At 42.0% G+C, this 13,506-nt stretch overlaps 1 protein-coding gene across 1 annotated transcript; it reads left to right on the top strand.

The window, feature by feature from the left end:
• Positions 1–11,243: 11,243 nt before the first annotated feature.
• LOC113076007 (uncharacterized protein F54H12.2-like) lies at positions 11,244–12,551 on the top strand. Its single transcript, XM_026248654.1, has one exon. It carries the CDS (start codon positions 11,244–11,246, stop codon positions 12,549–12,551), a length of 1,308 nt encoding a protein of 435 aa, XP_026104439.1.
• Positions 12,552–13,506: the final 955 nt, after the last annotated feature.

Raw genomic sequence — 13,506 nt, 5'->3', positions numbered from 1 at the left:
TTCTGAAAGTGCTGTAATTGTTTTTGTGATCACTCTGCTTACAGAAGGTTGTGACAGACCCAGATCATCACTATTGCATTGTTGCATTTTCCCATTTGCCAAATATTGTAATATAGTGATTACTTTAATTTATATATTAAATAATAAATTATTATATAATCTATACCGTCTTATTAACTCACTGTCATCCATTGTCTGCAACACATTTCTTCTGCCTCTTCATCTTTCTGCCATTTTCTCCTCCGCTAAAGAAACTCTTAAGCCTCTTAAAAGTCCTCGTCTGTGCTCCTGACAAGTTTGACCTTAAGACCTCTTTTAAGGGTTAAGATGCTTTCTGAATTACTTTTTTCTTTATTAGGATTTTTTTATTATTTTAAGAGTAAACTCCCACATTTCTAAGAATTTTCTAGGAACTTTGTCACTAGGAGCCCAAAAGACAATTTATCATCCAACCAAATACCTAGGTATTTGTAGGAGGTCACTCTCTCTATTGGAGTACCACTTTGTGTTAAAATAGTGAAATCGATAAGAGAATGTGAACGTGTAAAAACCATTAATTTTGTCTTTTTAGCATTTAATACCAACTTTAATCCTACCAGAGATTTTTGTACCTGACTAAAGGCAGACTGTAAATTATGAATTGCTTCCTTCAATGACATAGCAGAGGTGTACAAAATAGTATCATCTGCATACAGATGAGCCTTAGCTTGGTTCAAATTCAAACCTAAGTTATTTATATAAATGGAAAATAAAATAGGGCCCAAAACTGATCCTTGAGGGACACCCAATCTTACTTCTAGCAGGGATGAAGTACAATTATCTACTGCCACACACTGAGTTCTACCACTCAAGTAATTAGAAAACCAATTTAGCACATTGCTACTAAACCCTATGTTTTGCAATCTTTGCAGAAGAAGATGATGGTCAACAGTGTCGAATGCTTTAGATAAATCAATAAATAAAGCAGCACAAGACTTTTTGTCATCTAAAGCATTAACAATATCATTCATAACAGAGGTTACAGCCGTGATTGTACTGTGTCCTTGTCGGAAACCAGACTGAGTGTGACTTAAAATACAGTTGTCAGCTAAAAAATGTTTTAGTTGCTCATTTATTAGAGACTCAAACAATTTAGCCAAGACAGATAGTCTGGAGATTGGTCGATAATTGTCTAAGGCTGACGGGTCTCCACTTTTTAATAATGGGAGGACAAATGCAGATTTCCATGACTTGGGGATAGAACCACTGTATAGACTAAGATTAAAAATGGAGGAAATAGGATCAGCAATCAAGTTTGCAGCAATTTTGAGGAAATATGGCTCAATCTGATCCGGGCCAGCAGACTTTTTACAGTCCAAGCCTAACAGTGCCTCTCGTACTTCAAAGACAGATATAGGAGTAAAGTTAAAATTATTTACACTTACACTAGACGAGTCTGTGATAGAGGTTACACTATCTGCGAAGTTGGCTTGAAGTGTCAACTGAGTAACCATTCCTGCATTAATAAAATGCTTGTTAAAAGTGTCTACTATATTTTGTTTACCCCTTACTTCACCATGGCTTGCTATTATAACTTCAGGGATAGTGGGGGGTGGCACGTCACCTGAAGAAGATCTAATTGCTTTCCAAAATTTTTTGGGGTCATTAAGGTTTTCATTTATTAAATTCAGATAATATTCACTTTTTGTACTTTTTATTAGTCTTGTGCATTTATTTCTTAATACCCTATAATTTAACCAACATTTATCATTATTATTTCTTTTTGCTTTGATCCATGCTTCATTACGTTCTCTAATAGCTGTTGCAATAGAGTCATTAAACCAAGGATTATCTCTGCCCCTCACTCTATATCTTCTAATAGGGGCATGTTTGTCAACTATGGCTAAAAAGGTCTTTTTAAAATAATTCCAGGCCAGCTCAACATCATCCATATCACAAACTAAGTTTAAATCACTCTGATAGATTTCATGAAGGAAAGCTTGTTCATTAAAACATTTGTAATTTCGTTTAAAAATAAACCTTGGCTTGGTTTTAGTCAATTTGCAATTTCTAACACAGACAACCATACAATGATCACTGACATCATTACAAAAAACTCCAGTAGACGAGTACTTATGTGGAGCATTAGTCAGAATGACGTCGATTAATGTAGATTTGTCCATTCGTTTTGGATGTAAGCGTGTAGGTGACTGTACTAATTGCGTCAAATGTAACGCATCACATATGTCTCTTAACGGTGATGAAGTCGATAGCCAGTCCCAGTTCAGGTCTCCTAGGACAATATACTCATTAGGCAGTTTATGCAAAAAGTCAGACAGCAGGGCAGTTGCTCCAGCTGCAGCCGAAGGTGGGCGGTAGCATCCTACCACAGTCAGAGAAGCGCCATTGGGGAGATTTAATTTGATGGCACATAGTTCGAAGAATTTTGGCTTTGTTATTGATTCAATGGAACAACATTCCAACGACGCCTTAGCATATATGGCTACTCCCCCTCCTTTACCCACACGATCCGTCCTAAAGAGATTATACCCTTCGATATGAATCATATTGCTTGTAATTGATGGTTTGAGCCACGTCTCTGACAAGACGATTATATCACTTTCTGTCAATTTAGCCCACAGACGAATAGCATCGATTTTATTAAACAAACTGCGCACATTAACATGAATAAAACGCAAGCCACTGCTATCTTTCAAATCATTAGGGCTCAAAAGGTCAGTCATTTCTGGTCCTGGGTTGGGATGGATGTTACCTGATAGGAACAGGAGTAAAATAATCCAAAAACCTGCTGATCTTGTCGGGCGTGCATTGCTGATTCCATGATCACGCTTGCAGGAGATGGACTGGAACTGCCGTATTTCTGTCCAACTGAGAAGTTCGTACTTATGCAAGGTCTTAGTAGAAAAGTCATAAAAGTCCATTGAAGCCATGTGGATTGATGTAAAGCCACCGGTATCAGAAAACAGCATAGTTGCAGAATTTGGGAGAATAATCCGGGAAGATGCAAATGATCCAGATCCGGGAGCATCCACAGTCGGTGCGCTCAGCACATAAGCGAGCAGCAGGTAAATCGATAGCCTCATATTATCAATGCAGCCAGACCAGCTCGTTTTGTTGTTATCGGGTTATGTTATTATTTACTGTTTACCAAGTTGTTAGCACAGATCTGAGACCCAAAAAAAAAAAAAAAAAAAAATTATTCCGAATCAGGTAACCCGTTAAGTTTATAAAACAAATACAGACACAGACACTAAGCTAACACAAGTAGTAACTGGACCAAGATCCCAACTAAACCAAACACTTTCCACCACAATGGTGACTTCAAATGAATCAAGTATCAACATTTAAACCTCTGTTAATTCTCAATAAGATCTTCTCTAGATGTCTGACAGAAATAAAGTCACAAAACCTTGTAAGGAGGATCTGTGAATGTCTATATCGGACGTACAGAAGACATAAAAAACATAAAAAAAGAGACGTCATAAAAACATTCTGTCTCCTGAGTGGACACCTTTTCAACAAAGACAAAAGACATAAAAAGATGTCCACTGGATGTAACTTTGCCCAGTGAATTAGGTTGATGTTAAAATACGCAATATAGTAATTTTTACATAATAGTTCCTTTAAAAACAAACAAAAATGTTAAATACATGTGACTTCATGCCACAAGACTGCTAACGTATTAAGGTATAATTAACACTGGATTTATTTAACATGCATTATGTACCATGTGTTGAGTTCAGTGTAAAATGCATTGAGTAAAGAATTTAACAGACAAGACTTGGTATGTGTTTGTGCTTTGGACACAAACGTTCAATAATAAAAAAAGTTATTTGACCCGTGGTATGGTCTTTTATATATTAAGACGGCTTGAATAATATAAAGTTGTGGCCTAGTGGTTAGAGAGTTTGACTCCTAACTCTAGGGTTGTCGGTTCTAAACTCGGGCCGGCAATAACACGACTGAGGTGCACTTGAGCAAGGCACTGAACCCCTGGGTGCTGCAGTGTAAATGATGGTGTGTGTGCATGATGGGTGAAATGTAGAGCATGAATTCTGAGTATAAGTCTCCATACTTGGCTGAATGTCATGACACTTTTTTCACTTTAAAATTGTGTATGCATATAGATAACAGGCCTTGTGTTCAGTAAACAAAATATATTTTGTTCTGATATTTTTAAGGTTAACATGCCTATTTATGTTGTGACAACTTATTATTATTATTATTTTAAGTTGGGTGGACTTTAGTCCCGTTTGTTAAGTTTACTCAAAAAAGCGCTTGTGATAAGTTGCCTTATTTTTTTAAGTTGATGCAACTTTTTTTTTTTTTACAGTGTATATATTATTATATTATAACTTTTTTTTTTTACTGCAAATATCCGTAAAAAGCTATGGAAAGTTGCATTTTTTACATAAAATTACTGTATAATTGACAAATATATTTGTTTTTTTCTACCATGATTTTGGTAAAAAAAAAATAATAATAAGTTGTCTACTGTAAAATTTAGGGTTACAAAACCAGTATATCGTATTGTCTTTTACAGATTCCAAATTTTTTTCACTGTATTTTCCTGGCAACCACAGCTGCCGGTATTTTACCATAAATTTGAAAGTTTTTTTTACAGTGTAGTTTCTCATGTAGAACAATTTAGACTGGACTGTGAAGATAAATCCAAATATGTGCATCAACACTGAAAAAGTGAATCTCACCAAAAAAGTGCCAAGAAATTTCAGATCAAATTTCACAACAATTAGAATCACTGGACCTTTTTATATTTGGCAGGTACTAAAAATTAGGAAGAAGGAAATTGTGCTTCCTTTTCATAAAACTAGTGCCTCAATGTGGAAAAAAATGTTAAAGGGGTGGAATATGGGGCAGTCGCTTGCTTGCAAAGAAAATGCACACTCAAAATAGTTAATCTTCCATGTTATGACTGTTCAAACAGGTCAGAAGTAAAAAGAGTAATGCATCACCAAAATCCCTCAAAACTTATTCACCATTATAAATTTTACTAAAGTTTCAAAAAAACACCATACTCAAGTTATCAGAAGGCTCAACTATAAATTCATGCTGGATAAGTGTATTGCACTGCAGGTAAATTTATGTTTTATCTGTGCCAATTGACATTTGAGATTTTGTAGCAAATGCAATAGTACCAGACCCCCGCAAGATGAGGGAACAACTAAAACTACCCAACGTGGTTTTCTATTCAGACCTAAAATTCTCTTCAGTTAGATTCTGTGAAAATCACACAGACACCCTGACAAAAACACTAGAAAGGTTACCCAAAAGGTTTGAAGACGTTAGCTGTGTCCCAAAATTGAGTGTACGCACTTCGAAGGCCACGGACTTCAAAGACCGGTCTCCGAAGTGCACGAAGGGTCCTCCGAAGTGCGTGGATGCTCCGCCTTCGCAGAATTTCCTAATTCCTCCACCTGGTGTTTCCGATTAGCGCTCTGTCGCATAGCAACGGTGCGAGCGGAGCACTGATGAGAGGACAATCCTGCCATGAGAGGTGGAGCCAGAGCGGTTTTTGTTTTTATGTTTTACTTCAAAGTGGAGAAGCCTCCGGCATAACCAAGACCGAGGCCAAGTTGCACTGGTTTGCTGCGTCAGTAGTTAATATACTGCACTACCTATCATGATGATTTATGACTTTGACCTTTGACCTTTTGACAGGTTGAACTTCCGGTAACCTTATGATGGATGGGCGGAACTTTCCGACTTCAAGGGTTAACCTATGACCTTTGCAAGCATCGATCATGTGCTTTTGACAGAAAGTTTTACCCTATTGACCTAATTAGTTTTAAATCATGGTTTTGACGGCTAGTTTAAACGTAAGATGAAAGACTCCTCACGCATCGATCATGTGGTTTTGACAGAAAGTTTTACCCTATTGACCTGTTAGTTTTAAATTATAAAGGTATATGAAAGACTCCTCAAGCATCGATCATGTGGTTGTGACAGAAAGTTTTACCCTATTGACCGTTAGTTTGTTTGAAGTGTGTGCCGGTTGTTTGAACTCTGCGTCAGTTAGCTTGTTTGAAGTTTATCACAGTTATACGGTTATGTGTGTGGTTATAAGGCTTCTCCCCCTCCCATTACATTTATGAGCGGTGTATAAATGGGGTCGGTGTGTTCTACACGCATCACCGGAAAGGGAAACATGAGCTACATGAGCATGGATGGTTTATCCTCCCCTCAATCGGCAGATTTGGGACTGAGCAACAGGATGTTGAATAGCCTGACTATGGCGCCGAGAAAACCTTTCGGACACATCCGTTTGACAAGTTTTCTCCATGAAATTTCAGAATGGACTAAAGGTGAATTTATGATGCGTAGTAACCGCGTATTCGGATACAAATTTCACAAACCAACTCGAGTCGTTACGCTCTACACCACCGACGGCCTCGGTGAGTTTCAGGCTGGGGAAGACGAGTGTCTGGTATTTCCTGAAAAAGACTGGTCTCTATTTTACAAACGTGTCTGGAATGATCTGAATGACGGCGGCGAGGAGCCTTTGTACGTGGCGGAGTGGGACGGGACGACCCCGAATGTCCGGTACCGTGTGGTGGGTGACCATACTCAAAAGAGACCGAATGATTCTGTTTACATATTCTGCTGTAAAGACAAGACAAAGCTCAACAACACACGGTTTGGACGCATCCTGCCTAACGAGCATCACGATCTGTATGAAATGCAGTTTTTGTTCAAGTGGTGCGATCTGGATCTACTGAATAGGCTTTTTTCAACCATCAACAAAATGTTCAAATGGTGTGACATGCATGACGGATACAACAAAATTAAAGTGCAACTGTTCCACCCCGAGAGATGTGCTCGGAGCAGCACATACTCTCTGCCGTCCCCGCCCATTCACTACAACCATTCTAAAGCTCCACGCTCGGACCTCGTCAAGCGCCGTGTATAAATCAAGGCTGAAGCGCTCCAACGCCCCCCACCCCCACCCCCCCGCTCCCTCCCCTTTTTTCCACAGCGATCATAAAATACCGCGACTCGACCCTCCCGAGCATCATTTATAAACCATGGCCGAAGACCACGTATGCAGCTGCGGTATCTCTTTCGACAGCATTCTCGACCCTTCCGACGACGCAACCCTACATACTCCGGCTGACGCCGGCGGTCCATCGGGCCTCCACAACGACTGGGTCTCGGCTAAAACGGTCAGACGGCGCATAGAGTTAGAATCGTGCCTTGAAAATGATTGGGCTCCCAACAACATCGTCACCGCTGAAGCCTCGGACCTCCAAAACTACTTCGGACCATCTATCAAACGTAGCTTAGACTCAGATCTGATGATCGGGACCCCCAGCCCCCAAAGAGGGGACAAAAGTTTAGGGGTCCAATCGCAAGACTCCTCTACATTCGACCGAACCCTTCCTCATTCTAATCCTGACTTCGACGTCGTAGACGGATGTTTCACCGATGTCGGATTCAAAATCGTGAAAGCCGCGACCGTGGTTTTACTGCAACATCTCATCAACGATAAGCAGAAGGACGAGTGCGAGGGTTGCGCGATTGACCATCCTAGTCAGCTGCAACATTCCTGTCTGTTTGACCCTCCCAACTACTACTTTGACACACACTTTGACGAACTTTCGGGCAAGCTGTTTAAACCCTCTTTTCATTCCATCATCACTACCCTCCTGGAGCGGTGCGGATTAAAATCTCAACCCCATCGTATTCAAGGAACAGTCGGGACTATTCTGCGCGAATTAAAAGACGAACCATTCATCGTCTCCAAGGTGGAAGAAATCAGGGCGAGACTTCTGGACAAACCCTGCAAGGAAATAGTCGGCGACGTTGTTGATCTCTGGGAAAATCTCCCAAACGCGAATGGCCAGTGACCAAACCGCCTCCAACATGGGTGCAGCCTGTAGCCTAAAGTACTGTATGGAATTATTGTTTAAAGACCATTACAGAGAGCAGATGACGAATCTCGTGAGCAAGATTATTATGGACGCATCCCACCCCGATACTCCGTGTCACGATACCGTGCGCGAGGCAAATCTAAAGAAAAATATGACGTATATAAGAGGACTGGTTAGCTCGTGGGACTATTTGACGGACAAATGTGTTGACGGTAACGATCCACCCATCGTAATGATAAAACAGGTTCTAGATATGTTGTGTGAATCACGATCCCCGCTCGAGATCACCGATCTGCTGAGTACCTGTACCTACGTGGCAGATGTCTGCACCGAGCTAATGAAGAAATCAAAAGAATATGACTCCGATGATCAGGACGACGTTGTCAAAATCGTCGAAATGATTACAAACGTGGACAAAATTGTTGTAATGTACGTCGATTACATCCTTGACAAAAACATGATGGCCTGCCGCGATTTTCTTTTCTGGTTAGATTACCACTGACGGTATTATTAATCCATTTTGTATCCTGTAACATCCCTGTTATAACCGTTGTACATTTTAGTCTGTGTATGTAACATCATTATATCCATTTTGCATGTTGAATCGTATTAACCCCATTCTTTTTTTTTTTTTAATCAGAGAGTATGTATTTTTTTTACATGTTGTATTTTCCATTTTTACTTATAGCATCTTTCCTATCCTCTATTATATCCATTTTACTTATAGTATTTCTATCATATCCATGTTTACTATCTTTTATTATATCCATTTTACTTATAGTATTTCTATCATATCCATGTTTACTATCTTTTATTATATCCATTTTACTTATAGTATTTCTATTATATCCATGTTTACTATCTTTTATTATATCCATTTTACTCGTAATTATATCCTGTAACATTTTTTTTAATAAAAGATTGATTCAAACCGCTTGTACGCGTCATTCTTTTTGACGGTTGCGACGGCACCATGTCGGAGCTCATGAAAGAGGCTTATTACACCCCCTCCAACCCTGGCTCTTTAGGCGGTAAAAAACGATTAAAAGACGCCGTCTTGAAAGACACCGGGGTCCGTCTAAGCGATAAACAGGTCTCAGAATGGCTGGCTGGTGAGGACGCTTACACATTACACAAACCAGCGCCTATAAAATACAAACGAAACAGAGTGGTCGTGTACGGGGTCGATACTCAGTTCCAGGCCGATCTCGTCGACATGATCGCCTACGCTAAGGATAACGACGGTCATAAATATCTGCTGACGTGCATAGACGTATTTAGCAAGTACGCCTGGGTTCGTGTGTTGAAGAATAAGAGCGGTCTCGAGGTCGCTAGAGCGTTCGAGTCTATCCTCGAAGAGGGCCGCGTGCCTCAGAAATTGCAGACGGATCAGGGAAAGGAATTTTTTAACAAACAATTTCAAGATGTGATGAAAAAGCACGACATTAATCATTTCGCTACCGCTACCGATTTGAAAGCCAGCGTCGTGGAACGATTTAACAGAACCTTAAAAAGTCGTATGTGGCGATTTTTAACGGCTACAAATTCCCGTCGATACATAGATGTTTTACAAGACATCGTGCAGGGGTACAATACCAGTTATCATCGAAGTATCAGAATGAGACCCGTGGACGTCGGTAAAGTAAATGAGGATCAAGTGTTTCAAAACTTGTACGGCGATATAAAGAAGACCGAGAGATCCGTATTTAATTTCAAAGTCGGCGACGTCGTCAGGATTTCTAAAGTGAGAGGTCCGTTCGCGAAAGGTTATGAGCAGAACTACACGGAGGAATTTTTCACCGTATCCTCGCGTATTCCGCGTCAACCCCCGGTCTACAGACTCACCGATTATGACGGCGATGTCATCGAGGGGGTTTTTTACGAAAAAGAGCTGCAAAAAATAATTGTGAGTAAAAACAAATCTTTTAAGGTGGAAAAGATTTTAGGCCAGAAAAAACAAGGGAAATCTACGCTCGTTTTAGTGAAATGGCTAGGGTGGCCTTCAAAATTTAATAGTTACATAGATAAAAAAACTCTGCTGGACTTAAAACACCCCGTCGTTTAACGGACGAGATCATACCGACGAAGGACCGCCATGGACGATCATGGGTTCTACGTCACGTTACCGTGCAATGCGTCGTCGTCGGTTTATCCTGAAAATCGCATATCCTCCTATACGACCAGGTTAGCAAAAGCTATAGACTTGAAAGGACAATGGGAAGTCGGACTCGCCGAAATCGAATATCCTAGAAGTTGGTACAACTTTGATGACGAAGACGGTCATTTCTTCCTACATACGGTCCCGGAACCCCCGGATAGCAAGACCTCCAAAGGCTCTTATAGCGGTTTTTCCGCAATTACGAAATTACACATAAGCGGCGGGTACTACGCAAACATTCGTACAATCCTGCGTGCTATAAATCAACTTACCGCACCGGCGGCCGTTTTGAGTCTCGACGAATTCAAAAACAAGGTGAATCTGACCGCGAAACCCAACATTTCGATAAGTTTTCGAGGGAGGCTAGCCACTATTTTAGGAACGACGCTAAAACCTCTAGGAGGTTTAAACTATCATAAAAAACCAGATTTTACCGTAAACGCCGTCGCGGACGCCCCTCATCAATGCGATATCAACGGGGGGTTCTACACGATGTACGTCTACACGGATATTATCCAATATCAAACGGTCGGCGATTCTTACGTTCCTCTTTTGAGATGCGTACATATATCGGGTAAAAGCAACGACTCGGTCATTGCTAGATACGACAACCCACATTACGCATCGATCAGCAAGGATCACATCACCGACATCACCATAGAGCTGAAGGACGATCAAAACCGCAGAGTACCATTTTCTTACGGGAAAGTCATCGTAAAACTACACTTTAAACCGAAAAATGGTTTATTATAGACCCGGAGAGACCGCCGACTACGTCAGCTACTACCGAAATCAGGCCGGCGGGGATTTGCCGGGCTATGCCGGGGGAGGGGTTATGTACGGAGCGGGGTTAGGGGGTCTTTTCAGAGGCCTGTTCAGGATGGCTGTACCTCTGTTAAAAAGAGGATTTAGCATCGCGAAACCCCATCTAAAATCGGCCGCTAAAAATATAGTATCCGACGTCGTCTCAAACGTATTGACGCGGTCTCATAACGATAAAGCTCAAGACGGATCCGGTCTGATGGTCATGGCCCGTAAGAGGATGTCTAAACCACCCGGTGTGAGGAGGCGTGGTCAGTGGGGAAAGAAGAAAACAACACTCGGACCGAAGAAACGCTCAGTCGTACGCAGAAAGCGTAAGGCGGGTGTTAGACGAAAGGCGTCGATCAAGAGAGTCGTAAAAACCATCTTCTAACATGGCGTTATTGCATCGCATGTCGGGGGAGTGCATCAAGTCCGAGTTGGACCTATTTACGGTCCCGCTGACGCAGACCGTTATTGAGAAAAACGGCTATTTAGAAGTAGCCCCATTATCGGCCATATCGTACTCTGCACCGTTGGAGTTTTTTATCGCCGGCAACGGCGACGATTATTTGGATCTTAACAACACGATGCTCTATCTACGGGTGAAAATCACGGGGCCTGACGGAGCAGATATCGCTCACCCGGCTAAGGTGGGACCGATAAATTACCTGGCAGCTACCATGTTTTCACAGGTCGACGTAACCCTCGGCGACCGTCTGATATCTCAGAGCTCCGGAACTCATCCGTATCGCTGTATCATCGAAAGTCTGCTCAACTACGGTAAAGATACGTTGGAAAGTATTTTCAGCGCCGGGCTGTTTCACAAAGACACGGCCGGTCACATGGACGTACATGACCCCGCAGGTCGTAACGAGGGGTTGACGAAGAGATCGCTCTACACCGGGCGAAGCAGCGAGGTGGAACTGTTAGCCCCCATACACAGCGATATATTCTTTCAAGAGAAACTTTTAATTAACGGATTGGATTTAAAATTACGGTTCATACGGGCTAAGGATGAATTCTGTCTGATGAGGTCCGACGACTTGGCTTACAAATTACATATAGCGGCCGCGTCCCTATTTGTCAAAAAAGTTTCCGTATCACCCCCGGTGAGACTGGCTCACGCCCAAACGCTGCTCTCGACCACGGCCAAGTACCCCATCGACAGGGTCTGTCTAAAATCGTTCTCCATACCCGCGGGCTCTCGAGTTTCCAATCAAGAAAATCTGTTTCTAGGAACGCTGCCAAAGTCTATCGTTATCGGTATGGTCGATAACGACGCATTCACCGGCTCCTACGAGAAAAATCCATTCGCGTTCAAACATTACAATCTGGAATTCCTAACGGTCTACGTGGACGGTCAACAATTTCCCGCCAAGCCCCTACAACCTAATTTCGACGCCGGTTTGGCGGTGCGCGAATATTATCAGCTGGCGATGACGACCGGGAGACACCTTAAAGATCGACCGCTCTGTATCAGCAGGAATGATTTCCTGAACGGATACACGCTCTACGCATTTAACCTGACGCCGGACGAGGACTGCGGTCAGCACATTTCCCTCATCAAGTCCGGGAACATCAGAGTAGAAGCTCGTTTCAGACAAGCTCTGCCGAATACCGTTAATTTAATAATCTACGCCGTATTCGACAGCCTCATTGAAGTGTCTAACCGTAGACAGGTACTGATCGATCACTACTGAGAGATGAACACGCTACAACTCACAGCTATCGCGGATAAAATAGCGTGCGGGACTCATTTTCTCGGGGTTCTGCCGAGCGATCAACTACCCAAAAAACCGTTGGGGATCTTACCGTCGTTCTGCATCGTTAATACCCACCCCTCTCGATCGCGGGGGGAGCATTGGCTAGCCGTTTATTTAGCGCGAGAGGGGACGGCTTGTTTTTTCGACAGCTTCGGCAATCCGCCCGACAGCCCCCGCTTTCCAATCAGCATCAATAACTTTATAGACGTCAACGACGTAGACGTATTATACTCCGACAGACGCGTCCAGGATTATTCATCGGATACCTGCGGACAGCACTGTGTGTTTTTTCTATATCATCTAGCCAGAGGTCGCGACTATAGCCACGTGATGAAACTATACACCGATGATTATATTAGAAATTATAAAATGGTGTCCCTCTTTGTGAAGAGATTGAGACCGCATGTTTGTAATGATAAAATGTTATCGTGCGTTCATTGTGTGCAGACATGTTTGACGTATAAATAAAAAAAAAGCTTAAACCATTATATTTCTCATCGTCTTTTATTTATTTAATCATAAGATACAAATGAATGAATGCTCGATCTAAGGAGTCGTTACATTTCCAGCCATTGTCGTAGGTCGATAGTCGGCGATTTAAACGGCGAGTCTTCAAAATCTCCACCCGAGGGAGGTGAATATCTCCTCCCTTTTTTTCTTTTATAAGGTCTAACGGACGGTGATGGGGGTTCTAAGGGTTTACTCTTTAGAGAGTTAATCGTACGTCTGACCTGTTGGTTCGGCACCGTAGAAAAAGGGATGTTTAATTCGCCAAAGGCGCGTAGAAACTCCGACCATCCCGGAGGTCTCCGTTCATCCCTAACGTTTTGCGGAGCCGTAACATTTTTTAACAAATCGACCATGTGTGAACCTTGTACGACTTTACCCCTGA

The sequence above is a fragment of the Carassius auratus genome, unplaced genomic scaffold (genome assembly GCF_003368295.1).
Source record: "Carassius auratus strain Wakin unplaced genomic scaffold, ASM336829v1 scaf_tig00018290, whole genome shotgun sequence".
NCBI lineage: Eukaryota > Metazoa > Chordata > Actinopteri > Cypriniformes > Cyprinidae > Carassius > Carassius auratus.
This window is presented reverse-complemented; position numbering and strand designations above follow the sequence as displayed.